The sequence below is a fragment of the Microchirus variegatus genome (genome assembly GCF_963457635.1).
Source record: "Microchirus variegatus genome assembly, chromosome: 6".
Classification (NCBI taxonomy): domain Eukaryota; kingdom Metazoa; phylum Chordata; class Actinopteri; order Pleuronectiformes; family Soleidae; genus Microchirus; species Microchirus variegatus.
In genome coordinates, this window is record NC_139807.1 from 12,861,451 (window position 1) to 12,881,725 (window position 20,275).

Here is a 20,275-nt window from a genome sequence, read left to right on the forward strand (position 1 = left end):
TCAGCACAAACAGTTGTTGTTGTTGTTGTTGTTGTTGTTGTTGTTGTTGTTGTTGTTGTTGTTGTTGTTGTTGTTGTTGTCTGGCTCAGTGACAGAGAGGCAACATGACAACCACCCATGGCGAGGAGGGCAGATAGGGGCCCTGCATGAGCAAAGTGCACCGCCCAGAGATTGTGATCGGGCCAAAATTCTGTCTCTGTCTGTTCCCAAGATCTTGTCCTGCTTTAAAATCTGCTGCGTTTGTATTTTCCACGTTTCTGAGAAAAGGTGCTGATGATGACTGCAGCTTTGTGTGTGTGTGTGTGTGTGTGTGTGTGTGTGTGTGTGTGTGTGTGTGTGTGTGTGTGTGTGTGTGTGTGTGTGTGTGTGTGTTCCACCTGTATATGTGGTGTTTGCTGCAGATTTCCACAGGGCAGGGCAGTGCACCCTCAATTAAAATCAGACAAAAGCACAAGTGACAGTAATGCAACTTAAATGCATGTGCGTTTGTCTTAAGATCATAACGGGCTTTTCCTTCCTTTCCCATTCACCTTAATCAAACCTGATTCACTCAGAGATAAGATGACACGACTAGCCAGTTAGCAAGAGCCGGCTGCCTGTTCGCCTCCCCACAGACCTGCCTGCTGCTGTAAATGTCAGTCCTGCATGGACAAATACAGAGAGGTTCTTCTTCTGACTCACAACCAATATCATGCAAATGTAATCCAGCTTCATGATGGAGTGTTTTCCTCCCTAACCCTTCAGCTGTGACACCCTATGTGTAAAAAAAGAGGCAGATGATGGAAAATAATCCTTACCATAAAGTGCATCGATATATGCCTGACTAGAGAAGCACATTGCAGATATACTTAACAAAACATATTGAACACAAAGATTGTTGTATCATATTTTATTGGATATCATATCATAGAGTGTATAAAGAACTTGTCTTTAGCTCAATAAGTGCCTGGTTGCTCTTGCAAGAACTAGAACTTGAGGCCACATCCATTTATATGTGTTCTAATACAGTATGCTAACCCAGTGTACTAAGGGACCCAGTGGCTATTCCACTGTATACTAACCCAGTTGCCAACCATTAGCCACATAAAGAGGCTTTGAAGAAGAACCACAATGAGAGACTGTTGCTGTTCTCTGACTGACTCAGTGAACACACACAGAGGATTGGGATCAATGCATTTTCCAGGCAGCTCACTAAACCCATTTAAATATTATATAAAATATGTAATGCCCAGTGTGTAACATTTAGGATGGCTTATTGTTAGAAATTCAATAAAATAGGGGTGCATTATTTTACACATATCCTGGACTTTTAACCCTTTAAGATACTCACCAAGAAAAAAGCAAAAGCATTTTTTATTATTTTATTTACTTATAATAACAATAACGACAATTATTTTTTATTTCTTTTAATTAGACCCGACGGTATTTGAGATACAGGCCTCTACCAAACGGTTGAGATGTCTGTTCATAATAAACCTGGTTTGCAATATTCATAAAGTAGGTTTAGGGTTAGCATTTTTCAATGAGATATAGTGACTTAAAGTGTGGTCGACCAAATGGTTGAGTAGTACCTTAAAGGGTTGAATTATGCTTTTCACGAATGTCAAGAAATAGAATTATCTGCTCTTAAGATAAGTCAACTCTTTGCAAATTGAACTAGGTTTGATGCAAGATCTTTGCACACATTTGGCTTTAAAACGCCTCTGTAAACTTTCATAAATCTACTGACACATTAATCCCTTCACTGCCCGACAGCGCGATAGAACCTCCACCATGTTTTTGCTGTAGGTGGGATAATCTTTTCCCTATGTGCTTCAATTTGCTGCATACACTATAAACAAACTGGACTGTTTCCTCAAAAGGCTCTACTTCAGTTGCATCATTAGATCATCGTCCCCCTTAACCCTGTTGTGCCTGTCTTTCTATAGTGTTCCCTTATTTGATTAAGTGTGCATCATATGGTACAGGCTCCCACTCCAGATTTCTACATCTGAAGCTTTTTGCCACCACATCCTGGAAGAGGCTTAACACATCTATGATTCATAACGTTCCGAACTGTTGAGAAAGGCAGTTCAATATCTAGCAAATGGCTAAACTATTGTTCATTGTTTTGTTTTATTTACAATCATCAAACGAACGAAATGAATCGTATTTTATGTAATTTCAATAATATTTCATTCAGATATCCTGGTTATGCTATATGCTATGCTATAATGTGTATATCTGATTAAACATTGTGAAATAATTCTCTAACTTTACATCTTTTCTTCCAGCAGATCTATCACTGCAGCGTATTCGCAGTCAGCCATGATGTCAGTACAAAATCCCCCACTCTCCCGCTCTGGCTCCTCCCCTTCCAATGTGGGTTTGGCCAATCGAAATGGCCCCTCCTCCACGCCACCCACCTCCCTCAGTCTCCGTTCGTCGTACAACCAGCTGCTGGGGCGGGATGTCATTAAGGAGACCATGGAGACAGGAAGTTCGGCCACCTTGCCAAAGAGCCGTCAGAGGTACGCAATGACCAGCGTGCGGAACGCCATGGGGATAAATGACAACTTGTCCTTTAAAAACCAACCTGTGACCAGAGGGAGGGGCCTCCCCACCAAGTCCTCCTCCAGTTCAGCGCTCTACTCCTCCTCTTCCTCCTCCTCGCTGTTTAACGCCACCAACCCCAAACTGGCGAAGAATGGGGCCAACATGCAGAGACGAGCTGAGAGCCAGCAGCTGGAGCTCAGCAGGGCCAGCACAGAGGGCAAAATACACAACGACCTCATCAATAACCCAACTTCTGATTGGCTGGAGTTTGAGAAAGACAACTCACTGCAGCCTCCATTCCGGAGAAGAACCAAGAGCTTCTTGGAGTACCACGGGAAGGGCTGGGATCTGGACCTCAACACAGGAAACAAAGAGGAGAAGGAGGAGAAGAAGCAGCAGCAGTGTTCTCCAGAGAAAGAGCAGGCCAGTCCCACCAAAGAGAGGGACAGCCAAAAGGAAGAAAAGCCTAGGACCAAGCAGACCTGTCAGGAGGAGAGGGAAGAGGTGGCACCAGTGGTGGAGGAGGAGGAGGAAGAAGAGGAAGATGACCCAACACCTACCACAAGACAGCCCTTGTTACCAGTGGTGGTGGAAGTCCCGCTTTCTTCCACGTCCTCCTCTTCCTCCGCCAGCCCAGAGTGGATCCCAGACAACCACAACCTCCTTCAGAACCAAGCTCCAGTACATGTCAGAGAGGAGCTCTGTGTCCAGGTTCAGGCTGCTAGTCCGCGCAGTCCCGCAAAGCCACCTCGCAGCACCCAGCCCCGTGTGATTAAGGTGGAGCTGCACCCCAACAATGAGAACCAGTTCCTGCAGCAGTACCCGCCCTCCTCCCCCAAACAGGCAAGAGCTGCAGAGAGGAGCACCCCAACCAGGAGCCGAGCACCGTCCTCCCTGCCCGAGCCCGAGCCCGAGCCAGAACCAGAGACTGGACTTCCTAAAGTGGGTTTAAGAATGGACATGACTCCTGATTCTCCATCAGAGGATGAAGACTCCAGCTGGACCACCCTGTCCCAGGAGACACCGTCTCCTCAGACTCCACAGGAAACAGGTTCGACATGAGTGTTCACCTGATCAGCAGCCTTTAATCATGTGGTTTGAACACACAACTCCTTTTGCTCCTTCTTTTTTTCTCCACCTCTTACTATACACTCTGATCTGGAAGTTTGTCAACAGCATCTTTGTAACAAGTCACTCCAGTCCACTGTGAGCTCTCTCATAATGCAGAAAGTGATTAGAATACTGCAGAGAACAGGGTGTGGAAAGGGGGAGAAAAAGGCTGAGCTGAATATAGTACAGGACAATGGCCAAGGTTGTGTGACAAAGCAATAGTGAGAGAATAATATTCTCTGTAGGTGTGGAGAGAAATATTGTAAATCAGAAAAAAATGTAGGGGGGTTGCTCATTTAATCTTACCATTAGGGATGAGCCCTGGGGTTGCTATGACAACAAGAACTATAGGAGCAGACTGACCATCACAGAAACGTACCCTTGTCCATCCCTGTTTGTTTGTAGCCTTTTGTACGTGCATATGTCATGTTCAAATGTGTATCCACAGAGCCTGCCTGTGGGCAAATATGTGCTTTTGTGTTGCTGTCATTTATCAGCAGATGTTTGGAGTGAAGGCGACCTGCCACCAGGCTGGCGGGAGATCTCAGACTCTTCAGAAGTCTATTTCTGGCACGTCCCTACCGGCACCACACAGTACCACCGACCTGTTGCCGCAGGCAACCAGTACACCTCTCCCGACAACGAGCCTGACACTGAGAGTAACCCACAGCAGGAATCACAGCACTCCCTCAAGCCGATTGCTGAGGTTAGAAGAACACACCATTTTAACAAACATGTGCACAAAGCCGAGGAAGTCCCACCTTCAACAAGTGTGGGCAATGTTTTTAATCAAGGCTGAAGGTTGGGAGTTAAAGATATGCAACAATGTTATTTATTCAAGGCTAAATGTTAAGTGTTGTGTTAATCAGCTCTTTTATATTGTGGGTTTTTTTCTCCAAGGAAGATGATCAACAAACATCTGCAAAAGCAAACACTGGAAAAGTAAAACAATTAGACACAACGCAGCGAGAGGCTTTGAGCTCTGTTCAAGCCTTTTACATAATTATACAGGAAATAAAACGCTTAACATAACTCAAAAATTTAATGACATGCAAAAAAACTAATTTAACAACATGTTTTGCAGCTCTGTGTGTAGCCGCGCTCAGACAGGAACCTTAATAACCTTAATCATTTCAAAGCTTGCGGGTTTAACGACCATCATGTTTATGTGTGTGTGAGTGTTGTTTCTCTCCGTCTTGTGCTGCATCTTCACTCTCTCTCTCTCTCTCTCTCTCGTTCTCGGTTTTTTTTCCCCTGAACCCTCCGTGTGTGCCACAGCGCCCCAGCAGTCTGATATCCGACAGCTCGGTTGAGCCCGTCCCCTCCCCGTCTGGCTCCTGCATCTCCTCCTCCTCCACCCCCTCAAATGATGTCACCTCTTGTGAACCAGATCTCAACACCACCACCTGCACAGCCGATGTAAGACACACTGCATCACATTCATTTCTGAAAGTATCCAGGTTCTGAATCATTTTTTTATTCATTGGGCACACCTTTATCTTTTTTTAGTGTCACTTTTTGTGGCCACATTACCTATGACAGTTATCTGAGTAAGTCTTTTTATAGAACTGTTTAGTCTGCATTTCTCCTGAAAAGCTGGATGGCTATCATTGATTTATCTCAGCTTTCACTGCTGCACTTATTGGCCTGAAATGAGCACGCCATAGTCTCGTCTCTGTGCAGGCCAAGTCTGAAGTGCAAACTCAACAAAGATGAATATCTCTCATGTAAAATATCTTTGTTTCAGGACCTGAAAGACTATCCTGTGTACCCAGATCCCAGTCTGAAGGCATTTGAAGGCGCTACCCTGCGCTATGCTTCACTGAAACTCAAGTAATACACACACACACACACACACACACACACACACACACACACACACACACACACATGCATGATACAGAGGGCAATTACCTTCATTGTTATATCAGATTTCTGCTGTGATGGCCAAGCCTTGAAATAACCTTGAGTGTTTGTTACATCTGATGTTTCCCTGCAGTCCTCCAGCCCAGTTAGAGACAGTCGACCTAAACAATGCTTTCTCCAATCCAGAGGAAATGGTGAGATTAAAACAGCATCTATCACAAACATGCTAAATATGTCTGCCTGGAATAACTACACTAATCAAACAATCATCTGCACTTAATCCCAGCAGTAATGTTGTATCACAGTTCATGATATCCACAGACTAAGTTTATTCTATGCACTGTACATAAGATTTGAGGCAAGGTAGGTCACTAGGCTTTGTTTGCAATGACATAATGTCTCCTCCCTTTCTCTCTCTAATTGTTTGTCACAGCGCCACTCAGCGGTAACTGGGACAATTACAATGTCAGTGTGTTTCCTGGCAATCTAGATTTTGCTGCCACCATGTGGAAGAATAGGGTATAGACATATTCAAGTGGTGATGTCTGAGATGAGTTGCTCTTAAATCACAATTTATGAGAATTGATTTGTTTTTAACAAATTATCTTAGATTATTTAAACATTTATAGGTCACATTTTGAATGTTTGACAAAACATTTAATAGTAAGACATCCAGAAATAATCATCAAATCATGTTTTTTTTTTCTAAAAAAAGTCATTGACTTAAGTTGAAATATGTGTTAAATAGCTCTATATTCCAACAGCTACTGATCTAGAGTGACGTGGGTCTCTCAGTCTTTGGGTTTTGACCGCTAATTTGGGAGATTCCATTTTTCCAGATTTTCCATTACACTTTAGTCGGTAAGGAGCCAGATCTTCACAATTCCGGGTAAATGTTAGCCAAAGGTTTACATCACAGGCGGTAGCTTTAAGTTGTCTACTACAAACAAAACTAGATAAATAATGTGTACAGCCTAAATATAGTGTTATCCCTTACATTAACCAATCCTGACAAGGTCAGTTTTTATGCCAAAAAAGGTCATACAAAGGTAACAAATACAAACACACAAACACAAAAGCACACTATATAGGATATATATATAGTAGAATTAAATGAGTTGACTAACAAGGACAACAGCACAAAAGAGTGTAAGTTATATTATTTAAAGAGGACAGATTATGTTGAGTGAGTCCTAACATGAGAAGAGTCTGGTGGTTGAGACTCTGTGAGGTTAAGAGTCAGGGATCCATCTCAGCGTTATTAATCCAAGCTGATTACTGGGCCCCAGATGGTTCCTAAAAGACATGCAGAAGAGTGATGTGCAAAACCCAGAGATGTGGAATGAAGGGATTTTTTGTAGGGATGATGAAGGGAAGGATAGGGTTAGACAAACAGAGTGTGATGGGATGAGGAGTAAACTTAGACTGGTATTTAGACTTCATTTGTATAATTAAAGTTTCATTTGTTTTAGATGTGTTTTAGCTTTTAGTCATGATGACATTACTGAGCAACATCTTGGTTTAGCTCTGATGTGTAATTACTTGCTCTTATTTTGCACACCAGTGGATGATATATGGGTGTTACATTTACATGCAAATAAAAAGGCTTATTATTATGTGGTTTTAGATCATTTTACTTATTTACAACCTGTTCAATCATCCAATTACTCCAAGGCTGTTATTGTCATGTTCTTCTCTGTTATAAACTTTATGCAATTTCTCAAATTTGGCTAAATCAGTGGTACCATTAACAAAAATAACTTAAGTGTGACAGAACAAGTTGTTTTTCCTTCCTTTGTTCTAGTCGTTTCCAGTACGGTCTCTGGGCTGGGTGGAGATGGCAGAGCAGGACCTGTGTGATGGGAAAAGCAGTGTGGCCGTGCACCACTGTATCAGACAGCTGTCCTACTGCAGGAGGGACATACGAGACTCAGCGGGGGTCTGGGGAGAGGTCAGTGTGTCAACACAGACAGTTGTTATGTACAGTATTTACACAGTATTCCTGACTTCATGACTTGTGGGTGGACAATAAGGCTTCGTCACATTTAACACATCTATATTGTATGAATAAATTGTTGGCCTCTAAGTTAAACATCACTGTGGGGAAGTGGAAATACATATTTATGAATGGAACTTTATTTCTGGCTGGCAATGCAACAGCTTGTTATTTCATTACTTTTGCTTGCAAGTTCTGGAGAGGAAAAGTATCAATTTCTAATTAAAAAAATACATTGAATTAATTTTAATTTTTAAGGTGCCATATGTAAGAATGTGGCCAAACACAGTTACTACATTCAAATTCAAAATACCGAGGTCTATATCAGGTTTTATAGCCAGTTGCTTTAGATTTATTACATAATGCACCTTTAATTACCGTGGTGAACCGCCTCTGTATTTGTGGTTCTGCAGGGTAGAGGGATGCTGCTGGTGCTTCAAGACCGCATGCTGACCCTTGTTGACCCCGATGATCACAGTCTGCTTCACTCTCAGCCAATCAGCAGCATCCGTGTGTGGGGCGTCGGACGAGACCACGACAGGTGGGTGGAGATGACAAACATCTTTGATGATCTTTGACGATGCTGCGCGTCGAGTGTTTCCAAAATGTCTAGAAAACAAGAGCACGTAGCTCCTGCTGCAAACATACATACACAGTAACTCTCTAATGGATTGCATATGTGAAACATTCTCGCTTTTAGCTGCTGATTCAGATGTTTTTACCTAATCATCAGCGATTGTAATCAGCCTCATTATTAATTCATACACATTTTGCACAAACTCCATTGAGAAAGAACACATAATTATACTTGTGATTTCTCTCCACACTGAGCTCCTGTGGGGTTCTCAGTCATTTGGCCTTAACCTTTCACTGATGCGCTGACAGTGTGCTGATGCTAGCACAGCTGCAAATGGAGGGGATAAGCTAAGTCCTCATTGATGTTAACCCCTCAGGGTTTTCATATAACCCGTGGAGCGACCACGTTACGCACATCTGGAAAATGATGTAATATGCATACATGCATGATTTTAATGTTAATGTTTATGTATGAGGCATATTTGCATAATTGCATCGAGAGTGCATGTATTTATTGAACTTAAACAGCTGTGAAGGTCACGAGAAAGTCTTTCTGCAGTTGAATAAAATAAATAAATAGTACTAAGAGCGGAGAGATCACGCTGTGACTGTACAAGTGAGGAAAGTAAGTGGTTGAGGTTCGCTGTGCGACCCTGACTTGTGTGATTGGCTGTTGAAAAACTCTCTGGAGTTTAAAATAGCATCTGTATAAAAGACTTGACCTCACTTCACTTGCTCACTCACCAAGTCTTCTTACTTTATTCTCATCATATTTCTCTCTTTCTGTCTGTTTTGGACTTTATTTTTCTTTGTTTCTCTTAAATGCATCAGTCTTCTACCTTTTGCCCTTACCTCAATAGCGTGTGTGTGCGTGTGTGTGTGCGTGTGTGTGTGTGTGTGTGTGTGTGTGTGTGTGTGTGTGTGTGTGTGTGTGTGTGTGTGTGTGTGTGCGTGTGCATGTGTGCGTGATAGATAAAGAGAAAGAAACAGAGAGTGAGTTCCTCCACCCTCTTCCATCTCAGATGATTGAGATACTCTCAGCTGCTGTCTCGCTCAGTGGTAATGGATAAAGCGTGTAGCAGAGGGCCGAGGGGAGTGTCAGCCCAGGATAACTCTCCCTCTTATCCCTTTCTTCTTTCAGTCATCGCCCTCTTGCTCTCTCTCTCTTTCTTTTTTTATGACATTTCTTCCTCCCGCCAGCATTTTTTAATATCTGGAGTCTACTGCCTGATTTCCTGCCTGTGTGTTTGCAGGCCCATGACTCTTTATGTGCTGTGATATTGCCCAGGGATCCAGTGGATATTTGATGCTCTTGGATCACAAAGCTCTTTCCATGTATGCAGCAAATTGTTTCATAGGAGCCCACGTCTGATAGGACCGTGTGTGTGTGTGTGTGTGTGTGTCAGAGATAAGAGTTTTATTTTGCCAGAGAGGTTGGAATTGCTGACTTCTGCCACTAGAGTGCACTGCAGTCAAAGTATGTGTATCTACATGAAGCTGCTGGGTATCAGATAGTGGTGTGTACTGTACATACTTCTGGTCCGTAGCTATTTCATGGATTTAGCAATTAAGATTTCAATCAAAACAACTTATGGCAATAAAGGAGCAACAAACAAACACTATGATACTTCACTGTGAGCCCTCGCTGAGTAAGATAATGCTGTTATCTGTTGTGTTTGTGGATCCTTTTGTTTTTGTGTTGTTCTTTCATTCTGAAATAAATTGCAAAGCTAATAGAATTAAGATGGTAGATAGTGCTAGATGCATTCTTAAAGTGAGAGAGGAGGCAAGTGAAATGGGAACAGAGAGGCAGCAAAGGATCTGAATGAGATAATGCATGCATGAATGCGTGCATGGAGGATAGTGCAAAGTAAATCTCCCTTTAGTCTTACAATCCCTCTGTTTTTCAGTCTACTGCCCCCTGAACGTTCTGTCTCCTTCAGCTCGATCCAATATGAATGAGCCCCCCGTCTCTTTAGCAGGTTGGGCTGGGGCTGGGGGTGGATGTGGGGTTGAGGGGCGTTGCTGCCCGATGAAGTCATGAGGCTATATCTGGAGCACTCAGCAAGTCTGTCTACATGGATGCCCATGTTTGCTCGTGCACGTTTTCCTATGTGCGTGTGTGTGTGTGTGTGTGCACGTGGGCATGAATTGATGAAGTCATATTTCTATATCCGGAGCGCTCTGTTGGACTTGTGTGACAGTGAATGAGTGCGTGTCCCTCACTTCTCCATCTCCTTTTTCTGTCCACACTGCGCTCGCTCAGTTCCTATACTCTTTGTCTCCCTCGCTCCCTCTGCCTCCCTTTTGCTTCATTGGCTGCACAGCTTTGCCTCACTTTGGTTGCGCCGCTCTTAATTGGTCATGCTGTTGCACTTTAGCGGAGTGTGAGCCTTCTCCCCTTTTTGCAGCCTCTCTGAGACACGAGAGGAGAAGTAAAGACAAACTGGGAGAGTGAAGGGGAAAAAAAGTGGATTTTTTTGCGTGTGTGAGAGAGAGAGAGAGAGAGAGAGAGAGAGAGAGAGGGTGTGAACAGAATGATGGAGAACAAGTGCGAGAGGAGGGCGCAGGCATACCTCCTCGCTTGTACTGAGCAGGACACATCAGGAGCTCACTGAGACTCTCTGGACTGGGCAAGCACGGCAAAGACAGCCAACGATAAAGGAAGATAAGGGGAGGAAAGGTGTAGTGTGGGGAGGAGGAGAGGAAGGGGCAAGGGGGAGGGGAAGGAGAAAAGAAGCCCTAGAGGATAAAAAAAAAGAAGAAGACGAAGAGGAAAGAGAGGCGGGAAGAGATTTACCCCCTGAGATCCACAGAGAAGAGGCTGTAGCAATGTCACTGTGTGCTGGAGGATTTAACAAGGCAGGGAAGTAGTCACTTGTAACAGGGCGAGGATGTCTGCCTCTGTGAGTATGTCTGCCTCTTGTTCATTCACTCCTCCTCATCCATCCCTATCCTTTCATCCGTCCTAAATTTCACTGCCTCACTCTCTCGCTCTAACACCCCAGTTTCTCGTATGTTGACTTTTAATTGCTGTGTTTGTGTGAAGGACACAGCTCTCAGCCTACTTTCATTCATTAACTCTCCTCTTCATAATTTCCTCCCTGTTACTTCCCGGCATCCCGCTGTGTGTTTTTGACTTCAAGCTGTGTACTTAGTTTCTCCCCCCCCCCCCAACCCTTCAGTCGCTCTCTTCCTCTTCCTCTTCCTCTTCCTCGTATCCTCTGTGTCGAGCATCAGGAGTAAGGATGCAGGCTGTCAGCAGCAGGTTTGCAGCTCGAGTTACTGAGACCTAGGCAAGATGTTCAGGGAGCCAGATCAGAAAGCAACAAGAAAAAAAGCTAAGTGGGGATTGAGAAAGACAGGATTAAAGAGTCTGGATGTGCTGTAGGGATGTTTCAAAGTGTTTGGAGCAGTTTAATACAGTTGTGTGTGCGTGTGTGAACATCTACCATGGTTAGAAGAGCAGTGAAAGAGGGATAAGCAGGGAAACACTATGTGAAGAGTGAAGAAAACAAAAAGTAACGTGAAATCATTAATGGCACCAGTGGAACACCTCCTGCTTGCTTTGCTTGTCCTTGGCTTGTGATAATTAGGGTTGAAAAATCACTTTTTGTCTCATGGTCATGTACATGTACAGCTGATGTGCTGATGACTATGCGTGGGGTGGGTGCGTGCGTGTTTCCTGCTAATAAGTACTAAGTACTGAGCAGATGTGCAGCACACACACACACACACACACACACATATACAAACACACTCCACGCCAAATCCACACTTGATTCATATTCATTAGTGGGCAGCAGTGGGGCTCTGTTTGCTTATTCTGTCCAGGTCTCACTCATTTATCTCAACTGCTGCCCTTCTGTGGACATCTGTGGACATCTGTGGCATGAGGAGAGGAGAGGAGAGGAGAGGAGAGGAGAGGAGAGGAGAGGAGAGGAGAGGAGAGGACACGCAAGCCTCTAGAATCATTAATATTTTAATGCTGAACACACTCCAGCCATCACCTCCATTTATGTCACCGATGTGAGTTTGTGTGTCCATGTTTGGGTCACAGCAGCCGCTCTTGAACCCCCGTCCGATCACGACGGTCCAGCTCGAGCTGCATCACAGCTTATTTGCCGACGTCAAGGCTCCTTTTAACCTTAATTAACATGCACGGCCCCTCTGACGGGGACCACAGGGACGCAGACCGAACACCTAGATCCACTCGATAGACGTCAGAGTGATTGATGGCCTCTCCGCACTGCTCCGATTTGAGCCCCACCAACCTCTCTCTCTTTTTCCCAGCAAGTCATTGCTCCTCCACATCAGCTCCTTACATCTACTCACAATTCATCACTCCCACTTCTCCACACACACACACTCACATCCACACACATGTCAGGTCATGATATGTCCACCCAGACTCTCAGAGACCCTCTACAGGGTCATTACTGCAGAAGCTGTGTGTTCACTCTCTCTACAGCACAGATGTATATGTCAGACAAACATATATATAAAGAAAAAAGAAATCTCTCTCTCCTCACTGTTCATTCTCTCTTTGCCTTTCTCTCTCTCTCTCACATTAGCATTGTTAGGCACACCTGCTGTAATCCCTGCCTTAATGACGGATTACTCCTCCTATTCCTACTATAGATCGCCTCCCTTTCCCGGACCAGACAATAAATCTCCTACATATAATCCTCTCTGGTCTCGACCATGGTGGGTAGTAGTGATGTCAGGTGATGCTGGTGTTTATCGATCATACAGAGGTGACGCCGGCGCAGTCGGTGTTTACCTGTAGGTCGTCACAGTCAAGTTGGACAGTTTTCGTTGAATGTGTTTGAATACTGAACATTTTAATTTAAAAGCACTCGACGTCGGCTCTCGATTGTTTTTCTCCCGGGCAGCTGTTGACGTGTCTTGCATGTATGAACATATTTAAGCGTTAAATGAATCTCCTCTTAGTTATCACAGGATCAATATCCCATTTTATTCAAGTCATTTACATTGACAGAGTGCGTTTCAAATGTTTTACATCTGTCACTTTCTGTCATGATGATGATTAAAATACGCTTGTGCACGGTCACAATTCCTTTACTCACAAATCGATCGTCTGGAAATAGAAGCGGGGGTAAATTAACCCAACAGATGCATCTGAGGCCTAAGTAACGTTAACGGTCACAGCAGCTGAACTCCTGATTTGCCGATTCAAACAAAATGATGTGAAGCTGATGACTAAAAGCTTTGGTGGGAAAGATCAGGGAGGATTTCAGTAAGTGAAATGACAGAGTAGGAGGACAAAACAACAATTATTTGCATAACCCACTGTATGTCTGTTATTAATAATCATCCTATTCTATTCTATTCTTTCACAATATCCATTGTTTACCTCACTGTGTGAAACTTTATGATTTATGGCACATATGATGCGCCCAATGAGGGTTTATACAGTACTATCCAAACTGCAATGTATGTAGAGCTTGGAATAACTTTACTAACCTGATACCTTATCCTTTCCCCCCAACCCCACACACACACACACAGTAAGTAACATGAATAGGGGCGTCTCACTGAAGCCTTGATTCACTTAAGAATATCATCACTCATGTCATCAAACACACACCACACTTTCTCTGTCTCTCTCTCTCTCTCTCTCTCTTCACTTTCTGTCTTCCCCTCGACACAGCAGTGTGATGTATAAATGATCAAGAGCAGAGCGAACAGCAGGGCATCATCTTCCTCCCTCTCATGCACCTCCCAGAATGCCTCTTTCTCCCCCTCATCCTTCGTCTCTGTCTTTCCATCTCGGGCCACCCACCTATCTCTGCTCGTGAATGTGTAACGTAACGCACAACAAGTGTTGACCCGTGGATACTGTATACGTTGCCCCGCCCGTCTCTCATTTGCCTCTCTGCCACACCGGATGCTTTGAACTCAGTCGCAGAACTCCATGGAGATAGATTCGGGTTATTGCGTGTGTCTCCACCTTCTGTTTAGAATTGCTGTAAAATGACGTTATGACACAGGCAGTGCCGTGCGCTGCGTATGCACTGTATCACTACATAGATAACAGTTTTAGTTTTATTTTCAGCTCGATTTGTCCCAGTTATTTTTTTTGCTGCCTTGGGCATTATTGGTGATTGTGCGCTTGTTTCTGTCAGTCTGCCTGCGAGTGTGTTTGTGTGTAAGGGAGACAGGGAGTGTGTGTCATGTGGTACCAGTGATGCACCACTCCTCCTTCGCTGCGCCCTCTGGCTCGAGGTGCTCATTTTGCTGCTCATCTTGGTGCTGTAAACAACTTTATGGGGTAGAGAGGTAATTACGCACCGACTCTCTGCATTAGGCCTAATGGTTGTGGGCCATGACTAATTTACCAGGTCGCAGAGGGGTTTGCCCTGTTCCGTTCTGTTGTCACACAGGCTTTAAATATACTCTGTGCCACTGTGGATGCAAGGAGTTTGACGTCATGTTGCTTTGAGTTACTTAATTAGCTCCTAAATCCTGCTTCTTGGACACCCTTTATCAGTGTGCTACTTTAAAGGGGACATATGATGCAAAATCAACTTTTTAATCATTTGAATCCTTATATTTGGGATTCTGGAGGTCCTATCAGTTAGCAAAGTGTGAAAAGAGATGACTCACTCATGTTTTTGTGGTCCTCCTCAGTCTAAGTACAGGAGATAAAACATGCGATGTTGACTTCTGCACTCATCGGACATGACAATGTGCTAAATTCCTGGAATTGTTGTTGGCTGGCGAGCGCAACGGTATCTGAAAACCGGAAGTCCGGGAACAGTTCCATTCTTGGCTCCACAGTGCAGCACAGAGTTCTACACAAACTTCCAGGCTCAGAGGATTTATCTGTCCAGTGGATACAATGTGACAGCAATGTGCCTGCTAGAGCCTGCAAATGATCACTTTTCCAAATGCTAACTGCTGTTAGCTCCCAGTAGCCTCTGTGGCTGATGTCATTTCCTGTCCCTTAAGTTTCGTCTTACTTTTTTTTAAGGTGGACCTAAAGAGATACGGCTAAATAGAGCGTTCTGAACAGGGCTGTTTTGGCAGGGTGATTGAACTGCTGTGGTTCTTCATCCTTATGGTATTTTGACCAAATCATGTCACAGACATGTTCATTAGGACACCAGGGAACTAGGTTTACTTGGAGAAATAGCGTATAATATGACCCCTTTAACAACACTGAATATAGTTCATCATTTCAGAAGAAAATATGCTTTTATTTTGTAATTTACTGTGTGATACAGGTCAATTATGGAAAAGTCATGTTCCCCCAAAATATCAAATGATAATTTTACTGTTATATCAGCAGAGCAATAACCTGAGGTACATTAAGTTTAAGGTGGTCATCCATGTGTCATCCATCAATTCATCTCAATTATTGTAGCTTAGAATCACACAAGGAAGGAAATCTTTATACAAAAGAGATAAACCTTTTAATGCTAATAAATCAATGCATGAACAGAATGGTAAGTGTTAACAGCTTAAGTACAATACTGGAATATTAAGCAGTCATATCCTGTTTGATAAAGTAGCACATTTTTATAAAGATTGTAAGGACTTCTTATTTTTATTTGATTCACGAGTGAAACACATTATGTAGACTAAAATATCTGGAATGTGTCAAAATAAAATATCAATTTTAAGACTTGAAATAAACCACAGGATAATTAAGCAGCCAACTCTTATAGACACAACAGTAAATATCAGGTAGTGGACACACAAACAGCATCACTGGTGCCGTAAAACTAATCCCATATTTTTTTTGTCAGCAGCTCTACACCACTTTTCATCTCTCATCTCTGATTTTAGCTGTGACTTTTATTACCCTTTTATCACCATATTCTGCTATTCCATTACAGTAAACTACAATTAACTTCAGTCAAGAGCAACATTCAACGTTTCCTGCAAACACAATTATCAGCAGGGGCCCAGTAAAACAACAGTATCGTTTTAGCACTGGATTGCAACGTTTATTGCTTGGACTAATGGAAATGGAAAATTTTCAGAACAGAATACGCGCAGATTTTACAGGCCCATCAAGAGAAATTGCCATGACGGTGGAAACGTGCATTTGTAATGTTGCACTTTACGGTGAATTTCTCCTCTTTAACACCAGTTATTTGTTTTATGAATATAATTTAAGCCTGTGCAGATTAACCCCCATACTGATTATATTGTCCAAGTTGAAGCGTGTTCAAAGTGTTAGTCGTGTTAGTTTAAGTCTCGCTCAAGTGCAGCAACATGCAGGCGTGTGATAGAAACCGCAGGACGCACCTGCTCGTTCTTTAGCTATTCTGTTTACAGCGCGATGAAAGGGGTTTCCTCTGAATCACCATCCAGCTGCTGTTTCCTCTCCAGCGTTGCTGCCAACATGTCGGTGTTGAAGCTCACTGTTAAACTGGATCAGGTCCACATGTAATTTGGACGAAAGCCAGACACACGAGACTGTTGGGGATCAGTGTCGCCAGTTGACTTGTGATCGATAAGTGTGACATAGTTTCCGCTGACAGGAGAGTCATAGGCAAATTCCTCCGTCTCAGGCGCTTCGACGGTTGTGCAAACAGCGCATGTAAGGCCATTAGCATAGTACTTAGCACTACAAGATACTCTAAGCTGTTTGATAATTGAAGTCTGTGTGTGTGTGTGTGTGTGTGTGTGTGTGTGTGTGTGTGTGTGTGTGTGTGTGTGTGTGTGTGTGACAGATGGTTTGGAGAGGACATGATACTCTAATGAGTGATGCAGTCTGCAGAGCTGCTTCATTTATCTTGCTTTCTTTTTCCTCTGCTGCAGCTTTTATCAAACACTTATATATATATTACACCAGTTTAATACGTGAACATGCATGTTCATGTTATTTGCTGTTAATTTTATTTAAAAAAAATAAAAATAATAATAATTTTCAGTGAGAGTAGTCATTTTGAGAATCCCATTTGCAAACCATGGCAGCACTTCAAGTTCTCTACTGCCCACTCCTTCCATGTTAGCATTTTGGACGTGGACTAGAATAGAAAACTCACATTACATGTCAAATATGCTTCACAAAATGTGGTTTCAGTCATTTAAATAGTCTCCCAATTGATGATAACGTCACCTTTTGTGATTATGATTGAAATAAGCTTGCGCACGATCACGATACTTTTATTCACAAACTGATCATCTGAAAATAGATTTCCTGATTCCACCAACATGAGGTAAACCTGATGACTAAAATCTTTGGTGGGGAAAATCAGGGAGGATTGAAATGACAGTATAGGAGGACAAGACGACGATTATTCTTAAAGGTGCCATATGTAAGAATGTGGCCAAAAACGGTTACTACATTCAAATTCAAAATACAGAGGTCTTTAAGGTTTCGTTTTGTGACGTAACTGGCAACCCGTGGTTGCTCGGCAGCTGAGACTCTACTGACTGCAATGATTGGTAGACGGCAATAGGTGGCGCCACATGCCAAAACATGATTTCAAAACAAAAACATGATTTGCAGTCTGCAAAATATTTATTTTAATGCAAATATTTTGTCTGTACTGTTGTTGTTGGTGAGTTCAGTTTGTTATATGAATATTATTCCTGAGTCTCTGTGACATATTAGGAGGATTTTATGGCCAGTTGCTTTAGATTTATTGCATAATGCACCTTTAATAATATAAAGAAATGCATAACCCAATGCCTAATGATCTCAGCATATCCATTGTTCCCTTCACTGTGTGTGCATGGAACTTTATGATTTATGGCACATGCACCCAATGAGGTCACATACAGTACTATCCAAACTGCAATGTATGTAGAGCTTATAGAATAACTTTACTAACTCGATACCAAATACTTTCATGTTTCATGTTATTTGGTGCTTGAAAAGGGGCGGTTGCTTGCCATGAGTCAGTCAGGTGAATCCAAACCACTTCTCCACCGGCTCCTAATGACATCATCAGCACTTGTATTCAGGAAATAATGGCTTTCCTTCTTTGGTCATGGTCACAAGTAAAGACCTTAATATAGAGTCATTTTCAGCTTTTTCAGCTAATTTCTTTTGGGAAAGTAAGCATTTCAGTTTCTGAATATGTGGTCACTTTGTCTAAGTAACGCCTATGCAGACCCACCACTGGTCATCAGTCAATAAATCAATAAATACTAGGGATGTAAGAAAATGTTAATGCACTAAAATACATGTTATATGTCATGCCTGTGTACTGTATCGATTCTTTGAAGTCAATGTATCAATATGGAAATATTAATACTAAATTGCATGTTTAAGTTAATATATTTATATGTACTGAAGTTGGACAAAAAAAAAAATAGTAACAGGCAGCACTGTGTAACTGTGGGATCTGCATCAAGCACTGAGAATCTCGAGCTAAAAACACGCCATGGTGTGATTCTACTACACACACAGATAGATGTTAGCGTGACTGATGGTGGCTGCCTGATGCCAGAGTTGCAGTTATTAATGTTTCTCTGCGGCGTTCTCAAACACAGTTCTCTATCCGTCTGCTGCCATGACCTCGTTTAATCTCTGAGATGAACGCAGAGCCATCGGTATCAAAGGGAGACTGGTCGTCGTGAGTCAGATATCTTTTATTCAGTTGTGGAAATATGTGAAATACATAGAGAATGAAGGAAAGAGACAGAACACACACATGTGAGTGCTGGGAGTCTTGCTTTAACTCATCTCTCTGCTTTGCTGCTTTTATACCATTTCATTTCCAGCCTTTTTATACCTCTCTTTTTTTCTTTTCCACCTCGTCCAGCCCTAAGTGGGTCAGGGGTGGTCACACCTCACCTCTGTACTCTCGTACTCACTTTCACCGTTTCATTTTGGCTTCCTTGCTTTCCTTTGTTTTTATCCACACTTCCTTTCTCCTCACTTTTCCTATATCTCCGTGTTCGATGTGTAATATATTTGCAGTTAATTTGCTACAATATGTCACCCCCTCCATTATCCGAGGTCAGCAATCAATCACTCTTTATTTGTCTTGGGGAAAACTAAAGACTCATTATATTAAACGTGTAGGCGTGTCAGCAGGACATCTGAGGTTATATCCTTAGGAATATGTTTGTGTAGTTTACATTTTTGCAATACACATTATGGAAGTTGTTGCAGCAAAAGTACGTGAGTCTTCGGGGGATTGAATCATATGGTCATCATCAGGGATAAACCATCCGTAACACGTTCAGCCGTCCTCATGAGGTCAAGTAAAAAGAGCTCCGTTTTAGTGGCATTAAAGATTTTCAGAAGGGAATCCAATTCCATCAAAGCAAGTGTGGAAAATATATTAGAATTAAATAAGAGGGAAGCAGAATAGAAAGTAAATAGACTCAGAACAAAAAATAATTACATTAAAACAGAGAGAGAAACAGTTGAAAATGATTTTCACCCCCTGCGCACATGCGTGTGTGTGCACAGAATACTGATGTTCTGACTCCAAAGAGTTCCTGTTCATAAAAATCTGCTGCCAACTTGAACTACCTCACTCACACACACACACACACACACACACACACACACACACACACACACACACTTACGCTCTTCTTCTTATTAAGTGGATCATCTTGGAATCAGAGCCAGTCGATGTTTGACTCAGCTCTCAAACCTTTATTCAATCTGCACCTCCTCTCTGTAGCGCTCCTCAAAGCGTCATAATGTTATAGGCCGTATGGGAGCGAGTCGCTGTGATGAGATGCACTGTTGTCCTGAATCACTCGCAATCATTTTATGCCGCGCGTGTGTGTGTGTCTTTGTGTGTCTTTGTGTAGAGGGTTGAGTGTTAAAGTGAGAGAACGAGAAAGCTGGGGAGCAAAACGAAGATTAGAGAGTCAAAGCAAAGAGAAGGATGAAAGAGATTTGAAGGTGGGAAAGATAGAGAGTGGGAGTGTGTGCGTGCGTGCGTGCGTGTGTGTGTGTGCATGTGTGATAGCCTATCTAACAACAAAGGTGTGTGCTGTGCCATAATGTAGTGGAACGATAAGCCAATGAATTACTACACAGAGCATAGTAAGACATGGATTTAGGTGAAAGAGCATTGTGTCTGTTTCTGACGCAGTACGCTGTGTATATTAATGTTCCTCTTGTTTTTTTTTCCCCTCCTTGCTGTTTCTATTCCACCCTCTGCTCCTTTTCCCCTTCTTTCTGATACAATTTTCTCATTGTTTCTTTACTCTCCGCTTAATTTCTCATCTCTCTTTTTT

General features: G+C 42.7%; 1 protein-coding gene across 1 annotated transcript in view; it reads left to right on the forward strand.

Annotated features, from left to right (window-relative positions):
• Positions 1-2,307: 2,307 nt before the first annotated feature.
• apbb2a (amyloid beta (A4) precursor protein-binding, family B, member 2a) overlaps positions 2,308-20,275 on the forward strand; it is a gene marked incomplete at both ends in the record, with an annotated part of 37,331 nt that continues 19,363 nt past the window's right edge. The window contains 7 exons of the mRNA XM_083891056.1: positions 2,308-3,586; positions 4,143-4,351; positions 4,924-5,064; positions 5,393-5,478; positions 5,645-5,705; positions 7,316-7,462; positions 7,921-8,048. Coding sequence (XP_083747182.1) covers positions 2,308-3,586; positions 4,143-4,351; positions 4,924-5,064; positions 5,393-5,478; positions 5,645-5,705; positions 7,316-7,462; positions 7,921-8,048 — 2,051 coding nt within the window. The remainder of the gene's footprint in view (positions 3,587-4,142; positions 4,352-4,923; positions 5,065-5,392; positions 5,479-5,644; positions 5,706-7,315; positions 7,463-7,920; positions 8,049-20,275) is intronic.